A 22,266-nucleotide genomic window follows, 5' to 3' on the forward strand; every position below is an offset into this window, starting at 1 on the left:
CATCCAAGCCTTAGCATGGACCTTTTTTGTTTTGAAAATCCAAGGAAACTGAGTTCCCACTTGTATACTCCATGTTTCTGACACTGAGCGTCTGATCTGAGGGTTCAGCAGCTAGGTGGTCAGAGGCCAGATGAGCTCACATTATAGAAGATGGGAAAGGAGGCCCAGGTGTAAGCCCAGCTATGTCACTAGTCCTGCAGGCTGGGTCTGCTTTGCCACCTAGAGCGCGTGGTTGCTACTTAAGACCCCATGTTCGATGTGCAACAAGATTAATTCAGACCAGAGTTTTGTGTCCTTCCCCCACCCCATCAAAACAGAAAGTTTAAAATCGAGTAACAGTTGAACCACTAGGTCATCTGACCTAGTCCCCTCTCTGAATCTGATGCTTCAGTTCCTTCTACAGAACCACTATCAAGGGGCTATTTGGTTCCTGTTTGCACATTTCCAGCGATGAGGAGCTTGCTATGTCCGCAGGGGGACTGTCCCATCTTTGGTTAGTTCTGACCGTTAGTAGACTTTTTTAGGGGGGTGGGAATTGAGCCTGGGTCCCTCTCTTAATAGCTCCTTAGCCATTAGAAACATGTTCTACCTGCTAGGGTGACTTCAAACTAGTCTTCCTCTGCCTTTGACAGTCCTTCAGGACTTGGAAACAGTGATCCTGTCCACCTGTCCCCTCCTGGTGATGTCTCTTTGGACAAAGTCCTTTAGCTATCACCTTTAGGATGCATTCTCAAGGCCTGTCCTCATCTTGCTTTTTTGGATGGAGGGCTTCTGCTAACTCCTCACCCACTCAGAATTCCAGTCGCCTCCCCTCCAGAATCCCACTGCACCATGTGCACTCCTCCTAACAGCCCACATCACACTGCACTGGAATCACACATTCACTCACAGGCCTGGGGACACTGATTCCTCTCAGCCTTTCCAGAACTTAGCCCCGTGCTTGATGGTTATAGTTTATAGAATGAACTCATGAGTGACGTTGTCAGTTTCTTCTGAATTGACTGTATACTAAACACCCTAAGTTATTTCTTCCTTTGGCTATTACCGTAAGTCCACCTCGGGGTAGATGGCGCCCTCAGATCTGGGTCCCCAAGCTCCAAAGCCTGACTCATCTGTCCTTTGCAGATGCTTTTCATCTGTTTTGCCTACTCTTCACTTGGCCCCTTCTAGGCCCACATAACCTTTGAGTAGAGGAAGTTGGGTACCATGATTCTTCAATACATAATAATAGAGAAACACCAGGGAAGGTGTTTATTTTCAACTAAGAGTTCAGGTTTTGGCTTTCCAGGAGAATATCCAGGGCTTGGGGAAAATACCCAGGGAACAGAACCGAACAGCATCTGTACTTTGACAGAACATTTAACTGTCAAACAGAAGTTTGGCCTGACTTACAAGCTCCCTTCGTGACAGGATGAGTGCTGACAGGATGAGCGCGGGGAGGGAGTGAAGACAAACATGAAAAGACATATTCTCAAGGCCAAGAGCCAGGTGGGGACAGCTGGCCTAGCCAACAGTGGGGTGTGATTGGCTCTTGCCAAGAGCCAGGCCTGCCCATCTGGAGGGAAACCTTGCTGTGGACATGAGCGTGACACTGACCTCAAAGGGAAGGCCTGCTTCTCAGATGAAGCCCCATCAGTGAGGGCCAGTCCGAGCACTGCCACTTAGTCCACAGGTGAGTTCCGTCACCCGTCTGAGCCTCAATCTCCTCATGTGAGATGAAGGTGACAGTCATCATCACTTGGCAGGTTATTAATGAGACAGATGAGATAATGGACAAGGAAAGCACTGGGCTCCATTCCCTGGGCTTCGTGTTCTGTATAATCCCATCTTTCAATTCAATGAACCTGAACTGCTTCTCTTGTCTGCTATTTTTTTTTTTTGCCGTATGTGGGCCTCTAACTGTTGTGGCCTCTCCCGTTGCGGAGCACAGGCTCCGGATGCGCAGGCTCAGCGGCCATGGCTCACGGGCCTAGCCGCTCTGCGGCATGTGGGATCTTCCCAGACGGGGGCACGAACCCGCGTCCCCTGCATCGGCAGGTGGACTCTCAATCACTGCACCACCAGGGAAGCCCTTGTCTGCTATTCTTTAAATATTTTTCTTCATGATTTCTATTTTCTATTTTTTTTTTTGCGGTACGCGGGCCTCTCACCGTTGTGGCCTCTCCCGTTGCGGAGCACAGGCTCCGGATGCGCAGGCTCAGCGGCCATGGCTCACGGGCCCAGCCGCTCCGCGGCATGTGGGATCCTCCCAGACCGGGACACGAACCCGCATCCCCTGCATCGGCAGGCGGACTCTCAACCACTGCGCCACCAGGGAGGCCCCTCCATCTTTTTAATGATCTCTTTGGCTAACTTCCCTGCCACTGTTTTTTGTTTGTGAGCTCTTGTTAAGACTTGAGGTCTGGTATTTCAGCATGGGGCCGGGGTGGGAGATCTGGACAAAGGCAAGTGTCATGGTGCCTGCCGGGAAAGTGAGGAATACAAAGATGAATTAGACCTGGTCCCTGGACCTGCATACACTGTTATCTCCAGGCGATATCTCTAGCCTTACAGTTTCTCCTCGGGTATGAGAAATAAGAAAGAAGGTGAGTCAGGGACAAGGGGGAGGGAAATGGGCAAGATGCTACCCATTTACATATAACAAACAGGGCTCTTCAGACACTTATTAGAGAATAAGTAATGACTTTCCCATACATTATGCAGTGTCTAAGATGGGAAGAAAATTTAAGCCCCCTGATGCATTGGTAAGAGCTGTTCTGAAACGCAAGCTTTAGGCTGTAGCAGCTCTGGCTGCTCGGGTGTAATTAAAGCTGGCCGGTGCAGGAAATATGGCTGATACTTACCGCCCCGGATGCCCATCCTCTCATGAGGTAGTAGAGACTGCAAGGGCAGCACAACAGGACAAATCAAAGCCTGGAGGTGCTAACTGGGCATTCCCCAAGGGCCACCAAGTTTACTGGACTCTGGTGTGTTTTATGGACTCACCCTAACCAAGCACCGTGGGCAGAGGACGGACTACTCGCCATCTCACATGAATGATGGACAAATTTTATGGCAAAAAAAAAAGAGCGGTCCCCATGGCTCCTTTTTGATGACTGTTTCACAGCAGGTAATAGTGTAGTCAGGATACTTGTTGCCTATGATGCTCATATCTCCTATTTCCACAAAGCAGGCAGCCCTGAGCTGGAAGGTGGTAAAGGCACCATGAGGAAGGAGACTTCTCCCTGCTGTAGCACAAGTCTGCACTGAGGTGCTTCTGGTGATCAGTGGCCTGGCCTGGACAGATGATCCCTGGGGACTGGCCACCAGCCTCTTCCATTCATAGGGAGGGGGAGGAGGGAAGAGAGGGCTCCCCATGCCCAGCTTGCCAGCCCCATCTAAGAGGCACATATGTCTACAAACAGATGAGCCCCTACTTCATTATCACCTCGGCCAGGACATGTTCACATCTGAGATTGGATTAAAGAGGTGCTGAAATCAATCAGGCTGGAGCACAATTTCCAACACAGAGTGAAAATCAACCTTATGGGCCCACACTTAGCCAGATGGACACCACCACCTGATTTTATTAAAAATAGAGGACTTGTCACCACTGACAGCCTAAATATTCCACTTTCCTCCTTCCTCTCCTCTTCTCTCCAAAACAGTCTCATGGCTTGCATTGTAATCATCACCTTTTTAAGTTGTAACTTTAATATATTGCTAATATTTTTTGTATACTTATTATGTGCTAGACCCTGGAGATACAGCGATGAATCAGAGTGGGGCAGGGAACTAAGATTTATTAAACACCTACTATGTGCACGGTGCTTCTCCATTCATCATAGAATCAAATCCTTACCACCACCATGTAAGATAAATAGTATTAGGACCATTTAACAGATGAAGAAGCTGAGGCCAAGAGAGGTAAGGAGATTTGTCTAAGAACACACAGCCAACAAATGGGGGGAGCTACAGTGATTAAAGAAACCTGACTTCGTTCAGGCTGATGAACTAAAGGTTCTCACAGGGATCTGAAGGTCAGAGTTCTGTGATCGCTCAGTGGCTTCCACAGACCTGGGTAGTTGCAGATGGAAACCACACAGCAGGAATGCTGAGACTTCTGGAGCTTCCTGGCCTATGGAGAATGGTCCACTCGACAGTATTTTATATCATAAGCCATGCAACAGAACAATATGTATGAGGTACCGCATGCTTACTCTGAGAAACAAGTAAGAAGAAGCTGCTTAATCTAGAGCCAAAGGGACTCAGGCCAGAGTCAGCTACAAGGTCACACAGCTAGTACATTGCAGGGCTGGGCACGTGGATTCAGGTCCTCTGACTCCAAGTCTTATCCTTTTCGCACGTTGTCATTCCAGCAGCAGCTATGTGGCAAGACCACGAGAGCAGAGCCTTCACCAACCCTGGTCCCCAAAAGGCCTCTTACCTGCCATCTTGCCTGCTGATCGTGTATCCAAAGAGAGGGTTATTGACGAAACTGATGTTCACACCAACCAGCGGGGTCCCATCTGATGTCATTACTTGACCACGAATGACACACGCATGCCTGGGGGTAGAAAAGAGAGAAAAACATGACCTACTTTTCACGTTAGAACCCTGGCTGGCAGGTCAGGAGACTGAGGCAGGTCACTCAGACATATCTAGGCACCCAGGGGCTCATGGTATCCACTCAAGATGAGCACTACCTTTTTTTTAATTGCCTCAATCTAAGTCATCAAAGCATCCTCTAAAGAATTATTACTGAAAAAGGCTTTCAGATATCTCACTTAGAGGGTTATTTTCTACGGATACCATGCTACGCCGTAAGGAGAAAAAGCTGATGCGGGGGGTGGTGCTATACGGTGTAGCTTTGCACGTGAATTTGGAGTCACGTGACTTGGGTTCAAACCCTAGCTCTGTCACAGCTCTTTGAGTCTCTGTTTTTTCATCCTCGTGCACAGTAAGCTCCATAAATGGCAGTGATCTTTATTGTCACTAAGAGTCTCACTGGAAGCAGGCATTCAAGAAAGTGAACAGGATAGAGGGCACTTCCTCTCACCTGGCATTGGAGACAGGAGAAGGGCAGATGCTGGTGTCCCCTTGGAGTGGTTTCTAGAACTTGGCACCTCTCCCAACATCCCCCCTTCCATTCTCCCTCTATATTCCAGGCAATAAGCCATCTGTTTTTCCCAAACTTGCCAGTCAAATGTTGTTCAAAGCCTCTGTGTCTGTGCAATGTTCTTTCATCTGCCTCAGATATCATTCCTGTACCCCTCCCTCTCCCAACATTCTCATCCTTGAAGACCCAACTTCAAATGACGCCTCTTCCCTGAAGCCTTTCTTGACGCCCCTAATTAGAACTAGTCACTGTCTCTTCCAAAACCTGGCACAAACCCCTTGATACCCTACCACACTGTACATGTTTCTCCACTCCACTAGATCACCAGCTCTTTGAGGCCAGGGTCAAGGTCTATTTCCTTTTTTCTCTCTAGAGTGCCCAGGAATGCCTAAGAAGTACGAGGTGATTGTTTAAAAAAGCAAAAACAGTAGGTTGGGTAAATAAGGGGGACAATTAGAGATCATCTAGAATGATGTTTTTTCAAATATTTCAGAAACAGAATCTTTTTAGCAGATGATATTTTATAAGGATCCCCAAGTGGAAAGCCAATAAAAACAAGATCTGCTCCAGATGAAGTAGGGGTGGGACCCGCTTTCCCCTTGGGGTGGTTCTGAAAGCAACTCTGTAGAGTCTTAGTTTCTGGAGAAGCCAGAGGAAAGCCAGCTAGAAAATCACTGAGTTAGTGGAAGAAGACGAAACTGGGTCCACAGATGTCATGTTATTTGCTCCAAGCCACACAGGGAGGCAGGGGCAGAGCCAGGCCTTGAGTCCAGGCCTCACACTCGGGGTCCAACTCTAGACCAGTCTGTACACCACTGGCAATGGGTGGAAGTGAAGATGCTCGCTGGTGTCAATGTCCTAAGGGATCAGGGCGCTGGGGAGACAGCCCTCGTGGACAAGACAAATCTGAGGCAAAGACGCAAAGGCTCTGTTGTCCACAGTTCGGAAGGCTTTTTTCTGGCCTGGGGAAGAGCTAGTGATGAGGCCTGAGGGCATTCATAAAAAAACCTCTCAAACTCAGCCTCTGCTTTATTAGGTACCTACATCTCTACCCTTTCTACAGAGGAAAGTGATAAGCTTTTCTCTGTTTGATGAGAAAAGCAATTAACACACCAGGCTTGTAAGCAGCTGGGCTCCCCGGTGTCAGTTTGTCCTTTCTGAAGGCAAGAACAACTACCCACAACGCACCGAGCTCCTCACCCCACCTCCCCTCACCACACACAATCTGGTTAATGTTAATTCAGTCAGTGGTTTTCTTCCGAGGCCCTTGGTCTAAATGCAATTACACGGCAAACAAGTTAAGCCGGTGAGGCTCAGCAAAGACTCACCATCCTGCTCTGAAGGTCTCCCGATATATTTACGTGAAATTATCTCTCCGCTAATGGGAAAGATTTATTCCGTCAATTGTATTCAGCCGGTACTGAGAGATGCTTTCTCTAATGGAGGAAAATTGAATTTCTTATTGCTGGAACTCTGTCCTTCCAGAGGATTACTAACAGATCTCATATCCTGGTGCTGGCTACTCTCCAGCCTCCTCCTGACATATGTGCCTTCAGATTCTGCCTGGACGATAACCAGCCCTCTGGCGATGGTTTCCTTTGGGGGGCTGCCCTGGCTGCTGCCCCTCCTCCACATGTGGGCCAGCCTCCTCTGATTAATCTCTCTTCGGGGATTTCCTGATAGTTGGGAAACATTAAATCAGCACCATTTGGCCATCATGTCGCCTCCACTTCAGCAACCCAGAGCAGATGTAATTTTAGCCCGGGCTCCTGTGGATTGCTTTGGATCCTGGAGAAGATTAAGTTGACTCCCGGTACCCCTGTGGGCCACAGAGGCCTCCTGCCAAAACAGGCATTTGGCTCAGGAATTAAGTCCTGGAGAAAAACACTTCCATCCTCCTATTTGACCATGACTTTCAGTTGTCAAGAAAACCCAGTTCAACGTAAAGCCTTCCCTGGAACAAAGAAGGTGGGGAAGTCTGCTCTAGGAGACTTCCAGGAGGCCCTTCCAGGAGGCCCTGGAAATGTGTCTCCTGCCACGTGTTTTTGTCCAGAGAGGTCTGAAGAGATGTGGCTGCTGGGTTTCGAAACATTTTTTTTCTTCATCCAGTTATTCGATGGAAACCACCAGTGGTGCCCTGGTGAATATTTAACAATTGGCTTGCAAAAGAAAAGTGGCTTTAATTTGTGGCATTTGCCTATTTCTGTGGTGTAAAGACTTCCACCACGGCCGATTTCACACTACCGCTGAGGTATCACTGCACCCAGAGTTGGGAAGAGATGGCTAGTAGGTCACCAGTATATAACACTATTTCCACCACAGAGAAACAAGAGACCTAAATAAACTCTAGAGTAAAGATGATGGTAAAACACAGCTAAATAACTAGAAAGTGATGAGTTTTGATTATTACCTTTGTTTTTAATCTAATTTGTTTAACTGTGATTTTATATAGTTTAATTTTTAATAATAGTTGTGCTTAAGAACTAGCTTGCAGAACTCCTGAACATTTAATAAGCAGTCCCTGTGAGCTGGCATGAGCCAGCTTCTGTCCACCACTGGAACACTGACCCTCACACTAAGGGTCAGTGCACCTAAGAAATAGGTGCTGCTTTGACTGTGAAATTCCATAATGGAAGACTGCCTTGGTGAGAAATCACTAACGCAGGGTGCAAATCACCGTCACCAACCTGGCTTCCCAGCTGGCTCATATGATCCTCTTATCACCAGTCCTATATTTGATGTGTTTTGCTTTTCCTCAGTCACTGTCTTGGCATATGGGGTTATTTTCTACTCATCCTTAGGGTCCCATCTAAGCTGTCATCACTTCAGTGAGGCTGTTTCCAACTCTTGCTGGCACAACTAATCACCCCTCTGCTCTGCTAGGTTGCTCTAAACCTTCCAAGTATCTCTCCATGATGTGACTGTCATACAGTGACATCATTCACATTTACACAGCTATCTTATGTGCTTCCATCTCCAAGGGCTAGGTAAGCATGAGATCTTCTCCCAAGTGCTTATTAGGTGAGAAATGATCAAGTAATTGAAATTCAGAGAGAACAGACTTGCTCAAGGTCCTACAGCAAAGAACTCAATGGGCTGAACTGACACTCAAAGCTAGGACTCCTTGCTTCCAGGTCCTTCCTCTTACTACTGTGTTATTCACCTGCACTCACTAAAATTCACTTTAGAAAACGGCGCACCTACTCGAAGGCAAGCACTGTGTTAGGCCGCTGAGGTTATAGAAGTACACGGATTACAGTCCCCGCTTGCTGCCTAGAGCTCACCAAAGCACACGCGAAACGCCTGAGTGTAGTTGTCTCTGACACCAGTGAGTCAACACATGGGTTTGGCATATGTCAGGCAGCTGGGCTACAAAACAAGCAATTAGGCTGGGTGAACTCTGCCAGGAGGGAGTACTCATGCCAGGCCAAGGGGGCGAGGCGTCAAACATGCTGGCATTGGCCCAGCCAAATACTCAGGGCCCGACTGAGGTGCCCTGGCTGACGCCAGTGACGGGGGAGATCTGCCTGACTGCTTCCTGGGGACACCGGCCAGGTTTGGGATCAAGGGAGGAAAGTGTTGGAGAGACAAAACCACCGTGAAACAGAACCAAGTAAAGAAGAAACTCACCTCAGCCGCCCGTCAGGGAGAAGTGGAGGGGCGTGGTGAAAGAGCCCTGGGCAGGGGGTCTGTTCCCAGTTCTGACTCTGGTAACTAACTGTATGACCTTGGAGCATCACCTGACCTCTCTGGATTTCCATTCTCTCACCTGTACATGCAGGCTGAAGATTTTCTCAAACAGACGTAAAGTGGAATGTATGATGGTTTTAACTTGGTGCTCCTCAATCCAGCTCAAGCAGCCCTACTACACGTGGCTTCAGAATCCTAATGGAGTTCATACAATGCTGATACTTATTTCTGAGTTGTTCCCTTTACATGGAACCTTCCACCTGTCCCCTTCACCTGAAAACCACCTGCTTAGCCCCAGGACCCACCTGGAGCGTACCCTAGCACTCGCACTCCCTGGGCTGTCTCTGCAAAGACTCTGAGTGCTGTCATACTATTGGGCAACCTTTTCCCCCCAGCAGATCACAAGCTCCTTGAAGACAGGGACCACATCACCCTCAGTGCTGGACTGCCAGCACTGAGCATGGGTGATGCTCATTTCTTTTTTTTTTTTTTTTTTTTGGCGATGCTCATTTCTGAGTGGGCAAAAGAAAGCCTCCACCAACACAAGGGTGCGCCCTGGAATTTGAATGCGTGGTGCAGAGTAAGCTCTTGATAAATTATTTACTAAATGAATAAAGAACTGATATGTTTCTGTAACTGAAGATGAGAGAGATACCAAAGAACTCTGAGCTACTTGACCTTGACAGGGATATGGCTACGGAACAGAGGGCTCCAGGGGCTGGGCTTTCTAGTTGGTCACAAGTTGCATCCCAAGGCTGGGTTCCTTCCCCTGGAGGATCCACCCATCTCTGCTTGTAGCCTTACTGCTTTGATGCTACAGCCTCCTCTTCCGTACATTTAAAGGTTTTGAAAACTTAAAAAAAAAAAAAAAAAAAAGAATGCCAGAAATTAAGTTAGATTTGTTATTCATTGTGTATCATACGAGCAGATAGAGGAAGATGAAGGAAGAAAAACTGCAGCTTGAACATTTTTTGTTATTAAATGGAGACAGCTAATGAAGCTGGTATTCAGGAAACTGGAATAATCATTTGCGATCTATCTAGGCGGCAAAAGGTAACTTTAGCCTTTCTTTGCTTCAAGGTATTTGTTACTGTGTGCCACTTCTGGTTATGCAAATCACTCCTTTGCATTACATACTTTAAACAGATTTCTATGCCAGACTTTTACGCACCCTTTAAACTGTTTTCTGCCAACTCATCTGACTGACTAGGGATCTTTCTAGCACCAACTACACTTTATCCAACATCTTGTAAGAACCTTACTTGGGCCCAAAGAAGCCCCACTTCATGGCCTGTCAAACGACCCCCATCAAGGGGGGTCCCAGTCAAAGCCTGACCCTGTCCACTCAGTAGCCTCCAAGACCTTCTTTCTAGCCTGGCAACACGGGCCATTCTGTAGCCTTTTCTTCAGAGCTTTCCATCTTGGTCGCTCTGCCTCCGTTTCTTCAACCAGCTTTTCTAGCCTGCTGTCTTCCACCTGTGTACGTTTTCTTGGGAACCCACTAGTCATGACATGTGAGAAGAGACCTTCCTGATCATCTCTCTTCACACTTCACACTTCTTGCAGAAGTGAGAAAATAAAGCCTCGGCAGGGGATGGATTTGCCCATTCTTGTAAGAGTGGCTGGGGAGCCAGGATTCAAATTCAGGACTTCCTTTATTATCCGTGAGAACTCAGGAAAGTCACTTCACCTCTCAGGCTACTTACCACCTGACACAGATACACACCTAAATAACAGAATCTCAATTTGTTTTAGCCGCCTAAAAAGTCTGAGTTAACATCATCAGAGGAGGGCTCTGAAAACTATTTTTGATCACACACCCTTTCTGTAAACATTTTCTGAAGGCTCCATGGGTGTATTTATATTTATTAATAAATTGTACACACATGCTATCATCATTAGCTAATATTGGAAAGCATAATATATGCTTGGTGCAAGATTTAATGGACAAAAAATAAATATTTCAACTAGTCTTCTTGATAATTTTGAATCTTTTGCTTCCCTTTTTGTTAGATCCGATGAGAATGATCACTGCTGTTTTTAACTTCATAGTGGAGTTGAGGAAGACTCTGGATCACGAGTAGGAATATCAGCTCTGCCGTTTGACTGCTGGCTTGTATTTGCACTTGTCATCTTTGATTGGTAGTTACTTTGCAAAATCCTTTTATGCCACTGGACCCCATTTTTTTTTTTTTTTTTTTTGTGGTACGCGGGCCTCTCACTGTTGTGGCCTCTCCCGTTGCGGAGCACAGGCTCCGGACGTGCAGGCTCAGCGGCCATGGCTCACGGGCCCAGCCGCTCTGCGGCATGTGGGATCTTCCCGGACCGGGGCACGAACCCGTGTCCCCTGCATCGGCAGGCGGACTCTCAACCACTGCGCCACTAGGGAGGCCCTGGACCCCATTTTTTATGTAAGTTTGGTTAAAGCTAGATTTTATACACACACACACACACACACACACACACACACACACACACAACACAGTCATGTTATAAACCAGTAAAGCTCTGTGAGGACTAGATCCTCATCTCCCTCAGAACACCTCACGTGCTCGTCCAGACACGTAACCAACACTGGGACCAAGCAAATCAGAAAAAACCTGGTGTTCCATACAAGTAAACAATCATTCTTTCTTATTTTTAAAGATAAAAAGTAAATGTAGACAGACGTCCTAATATTTTCTTCCTGTACCTCATGGACCACATTGGGCAGCGCCTTGGGACCACTGTACAGCCCTAGAGTTACAATGGTGTGTGTCTGTGCTTTCTTTGTGTGAAATAAACTCTAATATGCTATATATTACTATATTCAAAAGCCAACTTCCAGCTGTGTTTCGTTCTTTATAACTTATTTCATCGCTCTTCCTATGTTTACTTTGTATGTCTTTCAATAACCTTAGGCCCAAACCAACAGAACTCGATCTAATCAGTTAACGTTTAATAACGTTCCGATTTATTGGTGGTCAGGGAGTTGGACCAGATCCTCTCTTGAGGCACCTTGCAAATCTAAGATACCCAATTCTCCAGACCTTACCACTGTCAATTTACCACATCATCAGTATCCCTGTGCCATCCATGTCATTTTCTGTAGTACCCATTGTGTCCACATAAATTAGTCCATACTCTTTAGCTTGGCATGTAAATACCTTCAGGATCGGGCCCCTGCCTGCCTCTCACATCGCGGTTTTCCATTCTCACGTCCTGTGCTGCTGCCACGTTAAATTACTTCTCATACCCCTGCCTTGGCATGCACTTCCATGCCTCCCTGACTTTGTCTATGTTGGTTCCTTTGCCTCAATGACTGTCCTCCCATTCCTACTAATCTCTCCTTGAAGGCCTGCCTCTCAGTGAAACTCTTCCCTATTTTCCAGGACAAAGAAGCCACTCCCTCCTTTGGTGAACAAAGCACAATGTACCTATCCCACTAAAGTGTATTCATCTGTTTAAACACCTTATCTTTTCTAGATTGTGAGTTCTTTGAAGGGAACAACTATGTCTATTTCATCTAACTTCGTGTTTATCACAGGAGTAGGTCTACTAGGATGCGTTCAATAAATGTTGAGTAAAGAAACAAATGAAGATCACATGAATGAAAAAAGATGATGACAGAAAAATATGAATATAGTTATTTCACATAGTCCAAAGTAAAAAAATAGATATACATGGGTTGGGGGAAGAGAAACATAGATGAAGGCCAGGTAAATGAGAATAGGGTTCAGTTATTGGAACTTTAACTGAGCACCTACTATGTGCTATACACGGTGCTGGGTGGCAGGGAAGATATTTATTCATCCATTTTCTTACTTATGGAAATTACAGGACAACGGTGCCAGTAGTTTCTGTTTTATTTTCCATTGTATTCTTTTTAAAAAAAATTTTGTTTATTTACTTATTTTGTTGTCGTTGTTGTTTTTGTTGTTTTGGCTGCTCCATGCGGCATGGGGGAATCTTAGTTCCCTGACCTGGGATCGAACCTGTGCCTCCTGCATTGGGAGCGTGGAGTCTTAACCACTGGACCGCCAGGGAAGTGCCCTCCATTGTATTCTAAGCAGTTAAATTACTAACAATAAATGAGACAGAATCCCTATGCATGAGGAACTCACCTTTCAGAATGAATATAATTTGACTTAAAAAAAAAATTCCTTGTATCTTGAAGTAAAGCTAGCATGGGGTAAAAAGGGGAGCTGCCTACAAGGTCATTCCAGTACGACATACAAACATCCCCACAGTTAGCATCAAGCACCAGGCCCTGCCCAAGTACCCTGACTCTGTTCTTCCATTTGGAATTCGGCTCAGTTTAGACTCCACCAGAGGCTTCCAGATCACTTGCTGGGTGTGTGTAATGAATGTCACAGGGAAGTACTCCAGTTCACCAGAACAAGCTTTGCTCTTGGACTGTTTTGTGTATATCTGGGGAGCGGAAAGAAGAAATCCACAGACTTCCTCAGATTTAACAGGAATTTAATGTTTAACTAGAAGAGTCCTTTGGGTGCCTGAGTCCAAGCCCCTAATTTACAGGTGAGATACGTGATCCCTAGAGATGGACAGAGCTTCCCCTCCATCACCCACTGAGGCTGAGGCATCGACAGGTCCGCTATGATGCTCTCACCCCACCTGGGGGCATCCAATGACAAGATGGCCCGGTAACTGCTAGTGGCTTCTGGGCCCTTAGGCCTGCCTCCTGCAGAGCCCAGAAGCCACGGTCCTGTGATCTCCTAACTTTCTGTGGTTGTTGAGCTACTTCAGACACTCAGGGAGCACGAGGTCCTGGGCCCCTGCTCTGAACACTCAAGCCTGGGGGCAACTCGGCTGCTGAACGCTGATGCTTTGGGCTGAGTCGGCTCTCGCAGAAGTCATCTGGAATACTTCCTGCTGGCCAACGAAGGTGCACACAAGAACAGAGCCCATGACTGTTCAGGACACCGTATTTCCAGAGAAGTGAGTCCTGGTTGTGGCAAAGGAGAAACAGGACTGAGAGAGACCAGCCAGTGGAGATCATTTTTGAGGAGCAAAAGCCTCCTGATCCTGGGTGACAGGGCTGGCCAGGTCGGGGACACGGCTCGGAAACACTGACCGTGTGCCTGGGGCCAGGGATTGTGAGTACATGTCTATATAGGCTGTTCTCTGGGCTATGCAGCCAGAGGACGGCCTCTAAGAGGACTCCTCAGCAGATGGCTTGTGTTGCTAGAAAAACTTGAAGCAGCTCTGCTAAAACGTGACTGCACAGTGTCTCAGTGGACAAGTTCACTTCACGACTGTGTGTCCTGTATTCCTGTCAGGGTACAGGACAGGTCTTGCTTCTTCCGGAAAAGGGAGACTTTGCTGCTTTACTCAGAAAGGGGAGACTAGGATGGACCACAATTAGACCCACTTCCTGGGGTGGGGCTAGTGCGGGGCAGAGACACAGAAAAGAGCCGTGCAAATCCAGCTCGGCAGGCCGGACCTGAGGTGTAGAGCAACAGACAGGTGGCATTCAAGGGAAACAGTCCTTCCAGGGGCAGGGGAGGAGGACTGACAGGGGACAGGCATGGTGAGGGAGCTCCCAGGGGCAGCTGGATGTGGATGTCCTGTGTGTCACCAGGTAACGACGCCCAGGTTCCTAAGCAGAGCACGGTGGATCTCCAGACCCAGACATGGCAGGGGTGGGAGCCAGGTAAGGGGAGGCAAGGCTTGCATCCTCGGGTGGCAGGGCTACCAGGCCGCTCATATCAGGGACTTACGGATAGCAGGTGAGTTTGGGATTCTGGGACAGGACAGAAACCCATTGCCAGAGCTGGCACATAAAGGGTCAGGCAGAGGAATGGTAGGAGGACTGGAGGCTGAGCCGCTGGGGTTGCTCTAAGCCCTCCTCCTCAGGTTGGGGTTAGTCCTAGAGGCCTGCAGGCTAGACCCACAGGGTAGAGTCACAGGGCTCGGAGCTCACTTAGAGCCAGCTCTTGACGCCTCCAGGATTGGACTGGGGTGCTGGTTAGACTCATTGCAGAGGTGTTTGGTACGTCCTGACCCTATATTCTCCAATATTAGTGATGTGAAGCGTGGCCCTCCAATATTTTAACTTCTCATTGCTTGAAGTTTATCAGTGTTGGATGGAAATGCAGAAAGTCCTTGACTTACAGACACTGGAATTACTACTTGAGAGCCTCACTTAGGACTCCAGGCTCGCCAGGACTCAGGCTCTGCTACTGCATCACTGAGCCAAGAGTTTTTTCTCTGGCCTCAAAGTCTCCTCTTCAACCACACAGGACTGCCCATCTCAAAGGTCTGTTCACCTCTGCCTGCCACAGTGCCGGGGCACTTGCATCAGTTATATAACTGCATTAATGCTTCGGGCTAAGATTCTCATTTCTCTCCCAGTTCCTACGGTGACACTAAAACCTATACGAATACAAGTGTCCTTCCCAACGCGAACACTAACTCCTGCTGTAAGTGGTAACAGCCACTAACATTCATCCGGGGCTTACTGCTCTGACACATAAGTGTTTTATATCTCCTTCCATCCTCAGACATCCCCACGAGGTACCAATTATTACCCTCATATGACAGAGGAGGAAAGTGAGGAACAGAATGATTAAGGGACTTGTCCCAGGTCACACAGCGGGAAAGGGGTAGGGCTCAAATTCAAGCCTCGCTACCTGCCTCTGAGGCCGTGCTCTGGAGCACTAAGACCTGCTGCATGTTAGCTTTTTACTGTGTTGTACAGTATTAGAAAGAAAGTCAGGGCCAGCTGGGGTTGTAGAGTTGTAGCAGCACCAGGTTTTACAGACTTCCAAGCTGAAGATGTGGAGGTGGGAACATAAAAGACCTAGCAGAGAAGAACAGAGGCTCGGCACCTGGGCTCTAGGACCAATCAGCTTGGCTTCAAATGCCGGCTCTGCCACTTACAAGCCGTCTGTCCTGGGCCAGGTTACTCCACTTCTCTGTGCCTCAGTTTCCTATCTGTAAAAGAAGGGGCATGAATTCCCTATGTTATATGGTTTCAGGGGAGATGTAAAGGTGTTGCTAATTATGAAACTTACAAAGCATTTCAAATAATGCCTGACACGTAGAACATCCTTGGTAAATATTCGGTGTTCTTACTGAATGTGTGCTCTGCACCAGCCATTGGGCTTCCTGGGTATTTTATCTCATTTAACCTTCCAAATAACCTGCAGGGTGAGAATGAGTGACCCCTCATTCCAGATGAGGAAACTGAGCCTCGCTCACCCAAGGTCGCTTGCTCTCCCTTGCCCAAGAACTTGAATGCAGGGCCTCTCCCTCTAAACCCCGAGTGGTTCCCGCTTCAGCGCTGCATCGTCGGCTAACGCTTCCTGTGATGGACAGCTAGGAGGAAGATCAGGCTACAAAGCAAACGTCGTAATTCGGTTTTGGAATCAATAAAGGGATGATCAAGTGGCAGAGGAGGACTTGTTAGATGATCAGGATGATGTGAGGAGTTGCTGCCCGCATCCTGAATTAAATCACCTAGTTGCTTTATCATCATAAACATTCATTTCAATGCGGGGAGGGATTTTTTTTTTTTTTAAACCAACATGAATAATATATAATGGCTGACATTTTGGAGGAAGCAGGTTCTTTACCTTCTTCCATCTTCCATCAGGGTAATTTATCATTGTCTTTCTTCCTGGCCCCCTTTTTTAAACTGATGGGGTAGCCTGTCAGTTCAGCTTGTTCTGAAAACGCAGGAGTATAATTCAATAATAAATTCGCTCAGAGGCCAGCTGTCAGGAAGCTGGTGTTTCTATGAACTCCATTAGATGACCTCTATTGCTCAGACTCTCGGAGGGCTATCTGAGGGCTGTCTTAAGGCCTGGGGCGGGCCGAGGGGGGTGGAGTGGCAGGCAAATGCATTTCTGGAACTGCTCTGTCACCGACACTTGCACGTGGCTTTAGGTCTGCAGTGGGCTGACGAAAAATTATATTGCATACGGGATCTTTCCCCCCTCTTTTCCATTACATTTTTCCTCTTGTAACCTCCTACTTCCAAAATTCTCGGCAACATTGTGGCTTTATAAAGGGTCTGAGAGAAATTCTAAAGGCTGACGTGGTATCAAGGTTATTTCACTTCTGTTAGTGGCCGTTTTAAGTCCTGACTGAGGTGACATGCCCTAATCTGGTCAGTGCACAGGCGAGGGGCAGATTTTTCTCAGTTTCTTCCCCAAACTACCTTTCTGGTCTCAGAGTCCCCTCTGTTCTTCTTTTTCCTCCATGGCCCCTCTGCACACCAGGATCATATCATCCTAGATTCCCTGAGACCCTCTTGGTTTCAAACATTAGAGCATGTCTCTTGACTTTTGATTTGGAAAATACTGTCACCATAATTATGCTCCGGCCACATTAAAATTCTCTTGGTTCTTTGATTATCATGGAAAGTCATGCTGGTTCCTCAGTCTAGAATGAATTTTCAAATCCTGTTCAACTGAAATCCACGGTAAGCAACATACCCTAGTCAAGGGTACACACCACACACGCACGCGTCATGAAATACATATCCTTTTAGAGTGCCGCACTGATATTTTCTATTCCACGGTACACTATTCCATTTAAGTTTACTTCTTAAAAAAATAGTTTCGACCCACTACTACACTGACTTCATGATGTGCTAACAGGTTGTTGTGACCTGAAATGGGATAAATAATATTTCAGTGGCTAACCCTCCTCACTGAAATCTTTGTCTCAGGCCAAAGGCCATCTCCTGCCAGAAGTCTTATTTCATTAGTTCATTTGTTTGTTTGCTCATTCATTCTCAAAACCAAACATTCACTGCGGCCTGTTCTGAGCCAGGCCCTCTGCCGGGTGCTGGAGAAACAAAGATGGGCCAGGTGCAGCCCCCCCGTGCCGTGGAGCTCAGGGACCTGGATTTGCAGTGGCAGTGATGGCCCCGCCTTTGAGCTCTCAAAGCACTCTCTCTCTACTCTGTTCGAGCACTCAGCAGTAGCTGATCGGCTGACGCACTGATTCATCCACCATTCATTGTGGTTTAGTCTGTGCCAATCCCTCTGCTAGGCACTAGGGATTGAATGACCAACGAGGCATGGACGCACAAGGAGGCCCCAGTGTAACGGGGTCAGATGCACGTCTTCTTGCAGGCCTAGTGCAGAGTAGGTGCTGATTAATATTTACCAAATGGAGCGTGGCAGGTCTGTCCCTCTCTGCACCTGCCCATTCTCTCCTCTCCATAGGATCTGACCCTCTCTATACGATACGATACTCTGCCTCCTTTGAGACGAATACTCTGGTCCATCCCTCCTTTTTCTAAAGTCCCCCTGACTCCTGAAGTCTTTTCTTTTTGGGTTCAGTGTGCCCTGTGGCTGACTTTGGTAGCAACCTGCCCACATCCAACCACTTGCCTGAATGAGCTGATAACCTATTGGGATTCGAGGAGCCCAGAGAGACTTGACAACATCACATCCTTCCTCTTACCAGTACAGTGTCCTCAAACATGTTCTGAACCGGTATTAAGTAACTTGGCGGTGGTTCTTCCTCTTCCTATAATCTGCTACCCTGTCTAGCAGTGGCAATCCACAAGTATTCACTGAACTGATCTGTCTGCCCTGTGTCCAGCTCTTTCGACCCAGTCAGTCCTTCCCAAGATAAGAGATACAACCAAAGTTGTGTAACGGGGAAACAGCTGCCTTGAGTGGTCTTAGAGGAGGAATTGTCTCACACTGCCCTCACTTTCCCAGCTGTCTAATCCCAGGTTCCACAGTCTGGGTCCTGTTATCTGTCCTCCTAGTATGGACAATCCAGCTGGGGATCCTTCTTCTTCCACCTGCAGAGCTGAATGGTTCCTCCCCTCCCACACAAGTCTCCGTAGAGGGCACCCTGCGTTGTATTCTCCCCATGAATCCAGGGGAGGGACAGGTGCCTTCCACTAGGGAGAATGGCTCCAGGCATTCAGGCCAGGGTGGAAAGATGGTATTCAAGCCACCTAATCTGGTGATGGTGGTTCCCCTGCCTGTTTTTTCCCTCCTACTTTAGACCTACTTGAGATCAGCTGAAGTCATTCATATCTCTGTCACTTTATGTGGAGCTGAGCACAGCAGTGGCAGAGGGTCAGATAGAGCTACTGCATTCATCAAACCTGTATTAAACACCTGCTCTGGGCCAGGCATTGTGCTGGGCTCTGGGGACACAGATGAACCAGACAGGGTCCCTGCGGGAGGTCTCCCTCACTCTAAGTCCATCTGGCGGTACTTCTACTTTAGTTCTGAGTCAAGCTCTGGGCTTTCCTCCAAGAAGTCCAGCCCAGCCCAGCCAAGAGCCCACTCTGCTTGGCTGGGGCCCTCACATCCTGGGTTTCCGTTGCCCATCCTTCCCGGAGGGCTACCCCTGCTCTAGTGCCTCTGACACCAGCTGGGGTGCTGCACAGAAGCATGAGGAAGCCCCCATATAACTGCTGGTGTCGTGTATGCATCTGGAGAACCTCTGCTTCCTCATCCCTGCCGTGGTCAGGCCTCTGAGGAAAAGCATCCTGGGGAGAGCCCTGGGTGCTGAGGACTGGCTGGCTTGCTTTCCCCACAGAAGGGTGCTCTGGTCAGTTTCAACTGGCACTGAATTCCTCTCCCTCTCATGGTCGGTCCCAGCATGCCTCATACTTGGGTCTCTCTGAGTCAGTCACACAGCTGGGAGACTGCAGAGTAAAGGAGCTGCACCCCTGGGGCTCCTTGCTGGGCTCAGAAACGCCGCTGGATTTCTGGGTGACAGCCTGCTTCTTGGAGGAGCCTGTTAAATGGACTCCCGTTCAGACTATACACACTGTGGTGCAGCATACGGGGTGCAGGAAAATACGGGGTTTTTCTGTCCCACAGGCTTGTTATTGTTAAACACAGGCACAGAGTCAGGTTGGCCTGCCCATCAGGAACCCTGCTCTCTGGAGAAGTGCCACTGGACTCCTCCCTAACAGGAAGCCCGGCTGACAGCTGCCTCGTAGAATGCTGCCGTTTCCCTTCCTCAAATAAGGATTCAACGATCCACAACTCGCTCCTCTCTGGGTGGCAGCTGGACTTTCCTGGAGGGCAGATTACTCTCAAGTTTCACTTCCAATCAAGGAATTAGAGCTGGAAGCTCTTTCTAACATCATCACCTCCACTCTCATGTTCATCATCATCACCACCATCAACACATAATTAGCAAACATTTTTTGTGTGGCCAGTACTAGTCTGAGACTTCATGTACTTCTTGTTTTTTCATTTAATTCTCACGACAACCCTGCACAATAGACATGACTACCCTGCTCTTACAGATGAGGAAATTGAGGCTCAGAGAAGTTAAGGAGTTTTCACATAGCTATAAAGTGGATGCAACAGGCTTCACATCCAGGTCTTGGCCATTTTCACCAGACCACGCTGCTGTCATAAACGCCACCCCACCGTTTACTTATCACGAACGTACCAAGCCCCGTGCTAGGCGCTTTATCTCGGTGAGTCTTTTCAATGGCTTTCATGAAACGGTTACTATTATTCCAGTTTATCTTTGGAGGCAGGTACACAAAGGTTCCATCATTTCCCTGGGGCCACACTGAGCTAGTAGGAGGTAAAGCCAAGATTCACACTCCGGGCGCTTTCTGTGATACCACATTTCTTCACAGGAGAGGAAAGAAAGCAACAACCCAAACCTGGCAACTGATTTCACTTTATCCCAAAGACGCAAATAAGCCCTGTATTACGGGTTCAGAGCATGACGATAGAATCCAAGCAGGCAGTCTAACGAGAAAAGCATCTGCTGTCTTGTGTTTGTGGGTTTCCAGTCACTTGGGCTTGTTTTACATAAAAATCTGTTTGGGGATACTTAGTAGTGAATGATAGCTGCTTCTTCTGAATCTAGATCAGTGAGGGGCAGGGGCATAATGATTCAGGAGAATAACAGGCAAAAGGAATTATAACAGTAACATTTGGAAGCTTCCGTTATCCGTTCGTTTTAGAGCAAATACTCTATTCCGGGCCCTGCCCTAAGTAATATAGGTTTGGAGAGATGAATGGTCTCTACTTTCAAAGCATGTTATTTAACTGAAGGTGACAGATATATAAACAATCATCTGGGGGCTTCCCTGGTGGTGCAGTGGTTGAGAGTCCGCCTGGCAATGCAGGGGGCACGGGTTTGTGCCCCGGCCTGGGAAGATCCCACATGCCGCGGAGCGGCTGGGCCCGTGAGCCATGGCCGCTGAGCCTGTGTGTCCGGAGCCTGTGCTCCGCAACGGGAGCGGCCACGACAGTGAGAGGCCCGTGTAACGCAAAAAAACACAAAAAAAAACAAACAAAAATAAAAACAATCATCTGGGAGCTGACTTCTACACCCGCTTCTTCTACTAATCTGTAACGTGATTTTAACAGATCATTTAACCTCTCTGGACTCTGAATCCTCAGTAGGAAATTAAGTAAAATAGATAATGTATCCATCCATCCTGTGTCCCACTGTCCCTCCCCATCGCTCCCCTCTCTCCTTTCCTTCCATCTCTTCAATGTTCAAGGTATATATCGATATACGCATATTTATCTCGAGCGACTACTAAGTGCTAAAATGAGTGAGATGCAGTCCTGTCCTGGCAGACTCAGTCTAGAGGGTTAACAGACATTTACATATTCACTATATTAAGCCCTTGTCCAGAGCCACATATCCATCAGTGGCAGAGGCAGGATCTGAAGCACAAGTTGGCTGGACTCCAAGGCCTATACTCTTTTCTCTCTGCTGAGCGGTCCATTTCTCCCAGTATAGGTTTCTCAAGTTCCCCACTTGACAGGCTCCTTAAGGCATGTCAGACTGGGAGAAAGGATACTGAAATCCTTGGGCAGGTGCCGTGTGATTCCTGGCACGTAAGCAGCAGGCTCAGGGATCATGGTCCCTGTTGGTACTTATTAGGATGGCATGGTAAGGGCACCCCAAAACAGAACAGCCACTGGCAGCCAACCAGCCATAGCCCTAATCAGATTCCATAACAGGTCCAGTAAAGAAAGGGTGAGCAAGTAATATTCCCCTTGGTAGGAGTAATATTTCTATCTCCAGTTGACTAAAAGAACTCACACCATGGGAAGGCCCACAAGCATACATACAAAATCACACAATTGAATGAAAGAGCAGAAGCTCCCTACCCAGAGACGAAAGCGGTATTTCTGGCCAAGATAAACGAATAGGCTTTTCCTCACTCTATTTCTGCTCCTGGCTCTGCCACTTGACTAGCCTGTAAATTGGGGAAGATCACGTAACCTCTGAGGTTCTCAGTATTCTCGGGGTAAGCTGAAGGGACTATAAAGTACCTTCATCCCTAAAAAGGTTAAAGTTCAAATGCTTTGACTCACTCTTGCTGGGCTCAGAGAATTCCCCCGACTTCACTTTTCCCCTCTTGTCATTGCTCCTTGTGAGGAAGGGCTGGGGCAGTGGAAAGCATGGGCCCTGGAGTTCCAGCTCCATCACGTCCCAGGAGCGAGCCTTCTCCTTGGATTCCCAGTTACTCTCTGGGCATCGTAATACTACCTTCTAGGGAG

At 47.8% G+C, this 22,266-nt stretch overlaps 1 protein-coding gene across 1 annotated transcript in view; it reads right to left on the reverse strand.

Moving 5' to 3' along the window:
* Positions 1 to 22,266, reverse strand: part of TENM4 (teneurin transmembrane protein 4) — a 383,303-nt gene that overhangs the window by 67,388 nt on the left and 293,649 nt on the right. The window contains exon 16 of the mRNA XM_024749719.1: positions 4,427 to 4,546. Coding sequence (XP_024605487.1) covers positions 4,427 to 4,546 — 120 coding nt within the window. The remainder of the gene's footprint in view (positions 1 to 4,426; positions 4,547 to 22,266) is intronic.

Source organism: Neophocaena asiaeorientalis, unplaced genomic scaffold, assembly GCF_003031525.2.
Source record: "Neophocaena asiaeorientalis asiaeorientalis breed wild unplaced genomic scaffold, Neophocaena_asiaeorientalis_V1.1 scaffold363, whole genome shotgun sequence".
NCBI classification, from domain to species: Eukaryota; Metazoa; Chordata; class Mammalia; order Artiodactyla; family Phocoenidae; genus Neophocaena; species Neophocaena asiaeorientalis.